Below are 13,000 nucleotides of genomic sequence, written 5' to 3'. Positions count from 1 at the left end.
CCGGGAGAGCCGGGCGCAGGGCGGCCCGGGCGCCCCGGGGGGTGCGGGCAGGGGGGCGGAGGGGGGTGTTGCTGCTGACCGCCCTGGCGTTTGTTTTGTTACATCAGCAGGAGCGGACCTTCACGCCTCGGCTCCCTCCCTCTCCCCGGGCTGAGTTTTTGCTGTGCCTTCAGTTCTTCCCCTCCTCCCCCACCTTCCTCCTCGCCATTTGCAGCGCGCCCCTCCTCCCGGGCTGCCACCCCTCCCTCTCCCCTCCTCCTCCACGGGCAGAGGCTTGAAAACTTGTTAAAAAGCTCTCCCAGTGTTCCAAGTTTAGAAAAAAACTTTTACGAGGTATCAGCACTTTTCTTTCATTAGTGGGGAAGGAAGGATGAAAAATACAAAACAGCAGTAGGCTTTTAAAGTTTAAATAGACAGGTCTGAGTGCCTGAACGTGCTCTTCCATTTTACTTTAACCCTCCAAAGAAGTATTCTGATCCAGTTTCACTGCTGATCAGCAAGGGTAAGTTGGAAGTTTTCCTTTTTTCATCTTTTTTTGTGTATCACTTTTTCTGAAAACACTTTTTTCCCCCCTCCACCCTAAGAATTCTGTGTAATCGCGCTGATGGTCGAACTCGTTTAAAAAATACACATCTCTGAAAGCCTGACCTCTCTCTGAAAGTGCTCAGCTCACACTCGTAGGAGCTCTCTGCTTGTGTCTGTCACGCTTCTCTACCTTTCTCCAAACACTACACTTGTACAACTCCTAACCGTGCCGGGCTGGAGGAGAAGCCGCGGCGGCGCGGCCGCTGCAGGGCGGAGCTGCTGCCGGTGCTGGGGCGAAGCGGCGGCTCCCCCGGGAGACACCGTCGAGGTGCTCCTCGGCTCTGCCGACGCCGCATCAGAAGTTAGCGACGGGGGGGACCTTGCCCGGAGTGCCTCCCCCTCCTGCCCCACACGTTTCGTGGAAGTCCTGATTGATGCCTGATGGTTCGCGCAGAGCAAGGGTCTTAATTAGGTGCTTTGTTGAATGCTGCAGCTACCGGAGTGGTGACCTTCACGTGGTCTCCCCGATGAGTTTTCCCCTTTTCTCTTAGAACAGATGTGACAAAATCCAGACGTGGGTTATGGATTTTTAACCTGATTTGTGTATAGTTACTCTGTTTTAGCAACCTCCGTGAGGGGTTTTTAGAGAAGGAACGTGAGATACCGTGATGTGCCTTACCACGTTGGCAATGTCTGAAAGTCTTGGGTGGATATAAATGAAAGTTGTCTAGGAAGAACTGTGCAAGAATATCCACAATATGTGTCATAATCCCAGTGTGATACATTCCCTTTATACTACCTTGAAGGCTTAAATACTGAAATGCGGAGGGAGAAAAAAATACTTGAGCAGCATCTCGTGGAGAACTAAAAAGCTTTTTACGTTGTAAGGCTTGGAGTGATTCCTTACAGCAATTGTTGCCTGCTGTTTGCCAGTAGTTAAAGAGCAACACGAGGAGGCAGGAAAAAGCCTTCAGCTGAGAGACGAAGCACAGGGTCTATCTTATCGAGTAACACGCTCTCTGCTTAAACAAGGATACTGTGTGCTTATGTGTGTCCTCGCGTTTTGCCTTGAGATAACCAGCGAGCCTCTTGAAGTGGCATATTTCGTCTGAGGAATTCCTTTTGATTTTGTATGTGAGATTTGTGACGAAAACCTCTGGTAATGGGGACAAAAAAAATAGGCTGCGGACACCTTGTACCTGACTTCTGTGTGCGCGTGTGTGTGTGCGCGCATAGGGAGCGAGCTGGAGGACTTGCGTGAAGCTTTCATCCTGCCGTTTTTAACATCTGGACAGCACACTGCACTGCAGAATTTAAGCCTCTAGTCTTTGCGATGTTTACTGGAGTGTTTCCTTCAAAAACTTCAAAGGCAAACACTGGCACATGGTACCTAACAAGCATACAAATGGGAGAGGGCTGAGCAGCAGGCTGGGTTCAGGAGAGGGAAGAGAGGGACACCAGGGATTTGATTTGCGGCATAAATCTGAATGCTCGTACACTCAGCAACGCAAACAGATTCAACACTGTAAAGTTATCTCAGTTCTCATGTTATGCAAGCCTGAAAGATTAATTTTATTTGTCTCTAAAGTGAATGTCGGTTTAGGCCAAGGATTCCTGTGGGTATGAGGAAGGTTGGATGACATTGAGCAATGCGTCTGTTTCATCAGATGCATTGCTCTCTTTTCCCCGGTCTCTGGTATCTCCTCTCCATGTTACCCACTGAATTTATCTCGTATGGAGGCACCTGGTCTGTTGTTCATGCCACATGTACGTTTTAGAAATCAAGGTTTGCAAGCAGGAACGTCAGAGGACCCAAGGCCCCCTCAGGGAATTCAGTGTTTCTTCTCTTAATTGGAAAGCGAGTCAGGAAAAGGATGAATCGGGGCAGTAACACAGGGGTTAGGCCTGACTTGTACAACTAGAGAGTGTCTAACAAAGTGCTTATGACAGTTGCTTTAGGTCCTTCTGCAGCTACGCTTCAGAATTAAATTAGGTGGAGAGGGTATGAGACGGGAGAGGCAAAGGCTATGGGCTGGATCCACTAGTGGCTGACCACCAGCAATTCTAGCAGGCAGCCAGAAAAGCCCACGGTTGTGACAGTTTTAAGTTCTAGTTAGAGAAACTGTTTAATATGTAATCTTTGTCCAGTGGATGAGATGAACTGAAGCTCATCTGCAGACTTGCAAATGAGCTACACCTTTCCAGGGGAATGTCTGGAAGACATTTGGTGGTTTTTGTAGGATTTCAGAAAACTAGCCTTCCCTATTCCAACCCATCCAAATCCCATCAGTTGTACATCTCAGCAGCTTTCTCTGCAATGCTTGTTGCTTTTCGGAACTATTCACACTGATTGATGTTCAAGATCCAGAATCTTTTGTTGGCTGTTTACGTGTGTGGGAGCACACAGAAAAAGGCAGGAAAGGTAGGAAAGCAGAAACTTTGGCCTGTTTCCCAGTTGCTTCAGCTGCAAAATCCCGGTTTAGATTCCACTCTAACCCTTAACTGCTCTTCCATCCACTAACATGTGACCTTCTAACACTGTAGTCAGACATGGGCATGTTACCACAGCCCTGAGTTTGCGTTACTCGTCCTGGAAAATATGAACCAGATGACATGATGAATGCTGTCCATAAAAAATAGTTCTAGAATTTCTTAATTGTGGCTTACAAATCAAAATTCTTCTATCTGTGGTCATCCAAAACTCATGCAGATGAATGCTGTCATATCTCCTGCTGCTCTGTAGCTTTTTTTCCTGTCTTTACCCACACACAGTAGGACTTGGAAGAAATCCATCTTTTAAAGAGTTTACTAGGCTGGCATTAGTCTGTCTCAGAAAAAGGTTATAATCCTGTAAAGTAATAATCAGTAAGAACTTGTGAAATGCACGTACTCATCATCAGCCATATCCTTCAGTTCTTGAAGTACTGAAATTGTACCAATCAATCAGGTCAACCTGTGTCACTCAGTGGACTCAAGGTGTTTGGAAGTGTTAAAAGAAGTTTAAGTCCAGAACGCTGAAGAGCTATTTTTAAATGTTATTTTCCATCCATTTCAAACTATTTGCAAAGCTAGAATACTTAAAAAACCTCTGCTTATACCTAGTAAAGAGATGCTGTAATCAGTTGATAAAAATGGCCTTTCAGTGTCGTGAAAGTAAACAGGTTAGACCCAATGAATGAATTTTCTCTGCAACAAAACGAAGTACCATGTTTCATGAAGCAGTAGAATCCACTTAAGCAGAGGACTAATATATATGTGCCACCACACGGTTATCTGATTAACAGTACAATGTTTTGAATTGATGTGGGGCTTTTTATCACTGGCAAAGGCTAGCGTGTAACTGATCTCTTTAAAAAAAAAAAAGTTGCTTTTCAAAACTATGTATGAGTAATTCAAGCATGGAATGTTTCCTCCTGGCGTTTATATTGCCAGAGGACATAAATGAAACTTGGCAATTTTGCAAGCTAAAGCAAATTAAGAAATAGGTAGTAAATTCTCAAAATACTGCAGGTGTGGGATTAAGTAGGTCAAAACTGAAGTAAATCACGTTGCATTAATAGACCGGAGTGGGGTGTAATTAAAAAACAAACAACGCATAACTGCCTAGAAATAACACGTCCCCTGTTTTCTTAATCAAACTTTCAATCTGAAATAACACTTAGACAGTAAAAAAATAACGTTGAGGTTGAGGGAAGTCTGTCAATGCAGTAGTTTCGAATCATCAGAAGGCTGACTAATTAAATAAAGAAGCTGTTACTTGAAAAAGGCTCCTTCTGTCCGCTTCCACTTCTAGGACATGGAGCAAATAGCTTGCTTTTAAAACAAACTTCACGTGTTGTATAGTTACAGGCTGTTCTCTGTTTTAACAATCCCAGCCTGAGGAGGAACGTGGTCACATTCCATTCCAGCCTTTCCAGGGACCTCGGTGTGCGCTCGTGTGTCTGAGTCCTGCTCTGCCACCTCAAGCTGGCAGAGACCAGCTAGCCTTTCCTGGCAAGGACCAAAGCTGGGGACGGGTGGCTGCAGGGATGTGTCGGAGATAAACACGCTGCGCGCTTAAAACTTCCAGATTTAAAAGTCTGAAGCGGGGCTGATCCTTTGACGAGGCTTCGTTCCTGTGAAGAGCTAATTACATGAGGAAGGGTCTGCACCCCGCAGTGGGTGAACTCCAGAGCAAGCGGACTGAGGAGATGGCCCTGGGTTATTCTGCAGGGGTTCGAAGATAATTGGCATCTTGGAGCTATGGGAGCGAGTACTTTAAACACTTGTTTCCCTTTAGTCTCTCAGACTCTTTCCGATGGCAGGAACGGTGTGTTTTTATTTGGCATCTGTTGTTATGATGAAGTTTGCCAGATTTATAATCTTGTGTTTCCAGTGACTCACTGCTTCTTGAAAGAAAATCTCCGTGGTGCTAAGATTTCCTATTTTATGAATTATCCAAAAAGGGCTTTTTCTATAAATGACCTTCGCTAGGGAATATATCCATGATGCAGTAGGGAGGAAATCATTTGGACATTATCAAAACTGTTAATACCAGGAAGGGATTACTCAGCATGCACGGAACAAATATCAGTACCCAGCAGCATTGGTTTTAAAAGGGAAACTTTGTGATTGTATATCCTTTCAAGTGCCCGATTTCACACGTGGGTTCGTGAGGGGCAAGTTAAAATGTAAGTTTTTATGCAGATCAGGTTACCATTCTCCAGTTATAAAAATCCTAGTTTTTCCTAGGAATCTAGAACATCAGGTAGACCATTTAATTTCTTATATATCGTCCTCTGTATTTCCAGATATCCCCGAGAAGCTGCCTCTGTCCCAGAAATGTGCGCTTTAAAATTCAAGTCCAGAGAGACGATTTAAACTTGCAGTGTTCAACACTTGGAATGCAAACTGCACGCTGGGAGTTGCCTTAAAAACAGAAGGGGCTCATTCACCTTTTCTCCTTGCTAAATCTTTTTTCCTTTCAAAACAAAGTGAAGGAATTTAAATACAAAAAGATGCAAATACGAAGCTGAAACTACACTAAATTAAGCAAGCCACAGATAAACAGGAAACCAGTTTCTCCAATATGTTAATGTGAGCTTAGCTGTGCTTCGTGTATTTACTATTTTTGGTTCCTTATAAAAGTGTAGGTAAAGAATACTAACTTTGTGCTGCAAATACTAATGTATAAACTTTATTTAGAAAGCAAGATTTTTCTGAAGTGGAGCATAGTATAAACTTGACATCATTAAGCACTGTACTCTTATATGTGTTACATACAATGTAGTGATATGCAAGAGCTCAGTTTAATGTTGCTGTAGGAAAAATAGTACACAGTTTGCAATTATAAAATTTTAGGTATCCGACCCTAACGTTAACTTATTATACTACAGTTTGCTTTCCTCTTCTTTTGAAGAGTGAATGTAAAAATTACCATGAACGATCCACACTGAAGGAGAGAAATCTCTCATTTATTCCTAGCGTATTCGGGCAGTGCCACTACGTACCTCCAGCCCCTGCTTCAGCGGTGTGTCACAGCTGTTTGCCACCCCAGGCAGGTGTGGATCGTTGAGCTAAGGCTGCCACCGAGGAAGCTGAGCCAACCACAGTGGCAACTGGGGGTTGTCATGGACTGCCTGGAAACTGGAGTGAAATTAGAAACCTCTTTTTTCATTATGCTCCAAGACATTATATGTTACTTTCTCTTCTCAGTTTCCCTGACTTCCCACTCCACCTGCAGACTAAAACTCTGGTTTCTCTTCAGATCGTTTAAAACACGTGAATTAAAGCTGACATCACTGCTCTATTAGCACTGATCTGTGATTCATTGTATCAAAGGTGTTAAAGCTCTGTCTTAACCGTCACTATTTTTTTTTTCCTTGTGTCCTTCTTTAGCCAGCATCCTGTGAAGATGGGTGATTGGAGTGCCTTGGGAAAACTTCTTGACAAGGTTCAAGCCTATTCTACTGCAGGAGGGAAAGTATGGCTGTCTGTCCTCTTTATTTTCCGAATCTTGCTGTTGGGGACAGCAGTCGAATCTGCTTGGGGAGATGAACAGTCTGCTTTCCGGTGCAACACTCAACAGCCTGGTTGTGAGAACGTCTGCTATGACAAGTCCTTCCCCATCTCCCATGTACGCTTCTGGGTTCTGCAGATCATATTTGTGTCTGTACCTACCCTTTTGTACCTGGCACATGTGTTCTATGTAATGAGGAAAGAAGAGAAGCTGAACAAAAGAGAAGAAGAGCTCAAGGTAGTCCAAAATGATGGTGTGAATGTGGATATGCATCTCAAGCAAATAGAAATTAAGAAATTCAAATATGGGATCGAAGAGCATGGCAAAGTGAAGATGCGTGGGGGGCTGCTCCGCACTTACATCATCAGCATCCTGTTTAAATCTGTCTTTGAGGTGGCTTTCTTGCTGATACAGTGGTACATCTATGGGTTTAGCCTGAATGCCATCTACACCTGTGAGCGAGACCCATGCCCGCACAGAGTGGACTGTTTCCTCTCTCGTCCCACTGAGAAAACCATCTTCATTCTCTTCATGCTGGTCGTGTCCTTGGTGTCTCTTGCCTTGAACATCATCGAGCTTTTCTACGTGTTCTTCAAGGGTGTCAAGGATCGCGTGAAAGGGAAAACCGACCCCTACTCCCACAGCAGTACCATGAGCCCTTCCAAGGACTGTGGCTCCCCCAAATACGCTTACTACAATGGCTGCTCCTCTCCGACCGCCCCCTTGTCTCCCATGTCTCCCCCGGGGTACAAGCTCGTTACTGGAGACAGGAACAATTCCTCCTGTCGTAACTACAATAAGCAAGCCAGCGAGCAAAACTGGGCCAACTACAGCGCAGAGCAGAACAGAATGGGGCAGGCTGGCAGCACCATCTCCAACTCACACGCCCAGCCCTTCGACTTCTCCGACGAGCACCAGAACGCTAAAAAACTGGCATCGGGACACGAGCTGCAGCCCCTCACCATTGTGGACCAGAGGCCTCCCAGCAGAGCCAGCAGCCGAGCCAGCAGCAGGCCTCGACCCGACGACCTGGAGATCTAGGCTTCCAGCTGCAGTACTTGCTCAACTATGAAACGACGTGCATTGGAAGATGCCGTCAGTACCGATCGCGTTCCAGTGGAGGTGGTACTTAACAGTCACAAGCAGGAGATTTTAACAATCGTAAAAAACAAACAAGCGAACAAACTTTTAAAATACTTGCTGTTTTTTGGGGGGGATGTGGGGTTGGTGTGGGGTGGTACAGTACACGTTGGTATTTAATGTAGCTGGTTTAAAGAATTTAAATACTAAAAAAAAAAGAAAAAAAAGGAAAAGATAGGTAGTCAGTACTAAGGTAGGGGGTTGTTTTTCTAGAAAGGCTGTAAATATCTGAGTGTATGTGTATGTGTGTTCTATCATGTTTGTTTCTAAAGAATCTTCTGTAATACTAAAACCCAATAATAACTGAACTCATATTTGTCAGGGTGAAGTGCTGCCTGAAGATGAAAACATTTTTCCTATTCAACAAGCAAAAAGTCCAGGATTGCCTCTGATCATTTCCCTGTCAAGAACATTCCATTCTTAGAAAGTGCACTTTGAAGGTAAACTTTCCTGGGTGGTCCTCCAGGTTGTCGAAAGACTCCTATGGGGACAATCTACAGCCTTTGAACCATTCAACTCAAATTTCAGACATGGCCCACTAAGAAATACTTTTATCACCTGCTTTTCCAGCCCTTCACGCAGGTAGATTTTGTGATGCACGTAAGTGGGATGGCTCCACACTCGTAGAACTGTCAGCCACACTCTCTTGCCCACAGCGATATCCGTGTCCTGCTGCTCACATACGGTCTAATAAGCATCATTTAAAACCCAGTTTGCTGCCACTTGCTGATTTAAATATTAAGACTAACAAGCGTTAAGGGAAGCAACTGCCTTTAGTGAATTTTATCACACCTTTGTGTATATTAAGGGTGTACGCATGTGTAGATGTGGAGGTAAAGGTATACACAAAACACCCTCAGAAGCATACGTTGAAAAATAAACGCACATAGATTACTTGCAGTTGACACTTTCTCATGGATATTGTGAAGATGTGGGCCACTATGGTGTTTACAGTCTCTAATTCCTTCAATGCAAGTGAAGCACATGTCATTATATTTTTTTAATTCTATAGAATATTTTCCATGTATCCTAAATGGATGCTTTTTTAAAAATAAAAAGGGCGTAATCCTGGATGTCTTGCTATGGAAAATCTCTCTTTTAAGTCAATGGGAGTTTTGCCTGAATGAAGGCTACAGGATCAAGCCCAAGATGTAGTGAACCATGTTCTTGCTGGCATGAATGATTCTCTTTTGTAGAAGTTAGAGGTGGAAAAGGCCCATTAGGTCATCTAGCCAATATCCCTGATAGGTAATAATGATGCTTGAATGATAGAAGATGTAGTACTGTAAGCAAGCTTTAGTCTTTTATGTGAGAAACTTAGAAGAAATGCTTTGTGCTGGATTAATAATAAAATATGCCTACGTGACTTTTGCAGTAACTGGTATTTTTCTTGTTCTAGTTATTCACATTTACTGAACTGTAAGGTCCACTCCGAGTTTGACAGTTAGGTCTTTCTAGATGGCTCTGGCAACTTTAGTGTTTACATTTAGATTTTGTCTGAAATGCAAGTGAAGTTGAAAGGATTTTTAAAGAGTACAATTTAGCTAATTTATTTGAAATATATGCTAAAGAAATCTACCAGTTTCTTCAATTGCATAGCCTCTTAGCTGAACACAGATTGACCAAGGAAATAGATAGCTTGGTGTCATTTTGCAGCAACACAGATAAATTGTTTCATCTAATTCATTATATTAATTTGTTTGACATTCCATGTTAAACTACTGTTATGTTCAACTTCATTGCCTGTATGCAACCATAGTCCGTCGGATCATGTTGTCTGAAGAACATTAGTCAATAAAGTTTTAATTTAGTATAAATATATTTTCTAATTGTCTTTTTTGTATGTCCATATATCTTTTGTTTTGGTCTTACAATCCAGACTACTCCTTCCCTCTTCGTTTTTCCCCAGTCACTCTGCATTTCGGCAGTATTCTTGATTTAATCCATCTGGATTTACTTTGAACTGAAATTTCACAGGACCAGATTCAAATACCCTCACAATGCTGGAAAAACAAGCATCGTTTTTGCCACTGTAATTCAAATCTTGCCATGAGCCTCAGAAAATATGTATTTATTTGCAGACTATTACGAAAAGGATAGTAGCAAGATACTATCACATAATTTTTATATATAGCCTAGATTAAACATTATGAAAACATGGCTTCTAGTTTACATTTCCCCATCTAATCAGATTGCCTGACTGACTGTCAGTTTGAATTTCTGGAATGAAATCCTCATTCCTTCAGAGTCAGTGGGGAAAAGGTACTGGTTTTGGTAAGGCTGGGATTTTGCCTACCGTCTAGTGCTTCACCATTTTAGGTTCCCATCACTAATGAACACACAGAGTACTTGGCTTTCCAGCATCGGACTATAAAGGGGAGGTGGTTCAACTCGTCTTTTATTTGAAAAATCAAAATATAATGGTCATGCAGTTATCATACAGCTTTCTACTTTTAAATTTGTGTGTTAATTTTGAGTCCAAATTCTTCTCCCTCCTATTAGTAAAGAAGGGGGAAAATAAGCAGGACAATGGTAGTGGATTTACAGCTCTGAGAGATACTACACAAGCACCAGCACAAGGCATGACTCCTTGAAGTATTCCTTAAATAATGAGTAATATTTAAGCTGGCTTGTCCTAGTTGGTCTGTACAAAGGGAAGGGCATTCCAAGCATTTTGTGAGGATCATGGCCTTGGAAAGGTGGATACAAGAAACATCCAGAGAAGGGCTAACCCTGAGTCACAATCTAGTGTCTCCTAGACAGGCCGATTGTCAGGTACGTTGCAAATTAAGGACTCGGTTTCTTGGGGCATCTTGGACAACTAATACAAATTAGTGCTTCAGTGCCAAGGCTCGCTGAGTGATTTTTTGGTGGTAATGCAATGTGTGTACGTGTGTAGGGTGAAGACATTCCATGGGCCATTTCTCACACCTAGGTCTATTTCCGTGGAGTGTATTTGTTACACAATTCAAAATCACCGCAGTGACATAATTTTGTGTGCCATTCATCCGGTTCTTTACACACTTTCTCCCACTGCATCACTGCAGCAGCAGTTGCATTGTCTGCAGCAGACAGAAAATAATGCAATACAATGCTGGTGGAGACTTCTCAACCTCTGTAGAAGGATGTGTTAAATACCGAATTCAAACTGGAAGAGGTGTTGTAAAAACATACATCTCTGAAGGTAATTAAAAAAAAAGCAGGGTTACAAACAAAACGTTGAGAAAGCCCAAATTCAAAACCTGTTAAGTGTTTAAAGTTTGTGTTGATGTTTTGTGCAGAAGTATTTTGAAAAAAGGCAAATTAATCCTAAGGCCTCCACCCTGCCCCAGTGATTTGAAATGTTTGTAAAGAATAAAGTTAGAAGGACAAGTTACAGACAGCGTAAAATCTATATGCAGATCATATAATTTCAAGATGTTTTAAATACAGTGAGCACATACTGAAGGTTGTTTCCTAATTTAGAAATGAAATTTCTGTATTTGAAGTGGAAAGTACATTAATAGCTTGAGAACTAGAACAAACTTAGTGTAACTGTCACATCCCCTGAAATTGGGCATTTTTAGACAATGTACTGGTCTCACCATGCTAGAACCATGGCTGTCTGCAGTGCTGCTGTGCTGCACAGCATCACCAGCTCGACTGTGCGTTACCACCACCGAGGCATTTCCCTCGGAATTTCTCTGCAGCTTGGTATTGAGTCAAGAAAAAAAAAAGTAGTGATGTAAGGGGCAGAGTTTTGCAACTCAGATCAGCAAGTCGATCCAGATCTGGAGTTACCTTGACTGGTTAATGTGGAGTTCTGGGTATGTCAGATCAAAACTTCCTCCAGTTTTGGTGGAGGCTGTTTCTACCCCACGGGGTCAGGAGTACTTTTAATTCTTCTTGTAATTCCTCCATGATTACCACTGCTCCTTTTTCGAGAATTTGAACAAAGTAGGGCAGAAAATAGGATTTACCTTCCTCCAGTAGAATTTTTTTTCTCTATTTACTGCTAATCCAAACCTGGCAGGACTGAGCCTTCTACTGAGCTCATGAACTACCCGTGATACAGAATATTTTTTTAACACAGTGGATTATACAAGTGGTCAGACTGACCATAATCTCCTTGAAGATGTCTTCCTTTCCTTCTCATGCTATTCACTCTAGCCCTTTGCAGTTAGATCTGCCAGGGAACTCTGACAACTGAGGTGGGGCACATGGCCCTTGAGGATTTCTCTGGCAAAAAGCAACCCTCTGATGGTATAGAGCTGTTGAAGCTACTCCTACGTTACTTTCATTTCTACTGCCAACACAGACAATAAGGTCAGAAGTGTAAGTCATGTCTGAGAATTCACTAGATGTATTCTCTGGCTCAGTCCCTTGATACTATTTGAGGGTCTTCCATTTTATTCTGATTTATTCTAACATAATGGCTCCAGAAACACGAGGCTGCAAGATCAGCTCTGCAAAGAGATGACTGCCTTTCCTTGACTTAAACCATGTGCCTTTGGCTGTGCCCAAGGTCATATTCGCACCCAGACTCTGTCAGTCCTGGCAAGTGTGTCAGATGCAAATTACATGATGCTAGCACATCACTAGACTGAAACAGGAAGAGCTTACAGGTTCCTGTACTTATTTAAAAGGTATTATGATAGACACAAAAAAGAATGCTTGTCTTAAACATGTCTGAAATCCTTCCTACCATGCCGCACTACCAGGAGACCCTGTGAAGCAATACAGGCACTGTGGATGTATACATGGTAAGCATTGTCTATGGGTACTACACCTAGAAACGTTTTAAATAGATACAGCTGCTCAGTAACCTGGTAAGATCAACTGCCTCCAAAATGGCTGCCCTCACCCCTTTCTCATGGTAGCCAAAATGGTGCATCTGGCTTGCTGGAATTTGCAATGCAAAGGCACGTTGGGCAAAGACAGACAAGTTTTTACGGTGATTATTTTGCGTTAGTTCCTCTTAAATGCTGAAGAAGAGTAGTGCTAGAAGCTAGAGGCAAAGAGTCTGGGACAGGCTGTGCTGAATTCGTAATACACAGCCGAGGGAGTCAGCCAGTCAAAAGTAATGGCTTTCTGGAGACTGTGGAATCTCGCAGTCACTTAAAAAGACTGCGTCTCTGCTACTGTGTTGAGGAAATGTGCATAACAAAATGAGACATGGGAGCTTAGACCAGTATAAAAGGGAAAACGTTCAGACATTTAAATTGCACCTTGAAATAAGCCTAGACCGCAGTTGCATACTTCCCATTAGAACTGACAGAAAATGCTCACGAGTTCCAGGGTTTCAGCCATTTAAATCAATGTAAATGTTCATCTCAATTTCAGACATAAAGAGATTGG

At 42.8% G+C, this 13,000-nt stretch overlaps 1 protein-coding gene across 1 annotated transcript; it reads left to right on the top strand.

Annotated features, from left to right (window-relative positions):
* The first annotated feature begins 215 nt into the window (after positions 1 to 215).
* Positions 216 to 9,482, top strand: GJA1 (gap junction protein alpha 1). The gene is made up of 2 exons (XM_009931883.2): positions 216 to 502; positions 6,403 to 9,482. Exon 2 carries the CDS (start codon positions 6,419 to 6,421, stop codon positions 7,562 to 7,564), a length of 1,146 nt encoding a protein of 381 aa, XP_009930185.1. The 5' UTR covers positions 216 to 502; positions 6,403 to 6,418; the 3' UTR covers positions 7,565 to 9,482.
* Positions 9,483 to 13,000: the final 3,518 nt, after the last annotated feature.

Source organism: Opisthocomus hoazin, chromosome 2 (genome assembly GCF_030867145.1).
Source record: "Opisthocomus hoazin isolate bOpiHoa1 chromosome 2, bOpiHoa1.hap1, whole genome shotgun sequence".
NCBI lineage: Eukaryota > Metazoa > Chordata > Aves > Opisthocomiformes > Opisthocomidae > Opisthocomus > Opisthocomus hoazin.
Note: the sequence above shows the minus strand (reverse complement) of the source record. Positions and strands in the feature narration are given on the sequence as shown.

Coding starts and splice junctions, on each gene's coding strand:
- GJA1 (XM_009931883.2), top strand. CDS start 6,419: ATGGGTGATTGGAGTGCCTTGGGAAAACTTCTTGACAAGGTTCAAGCC.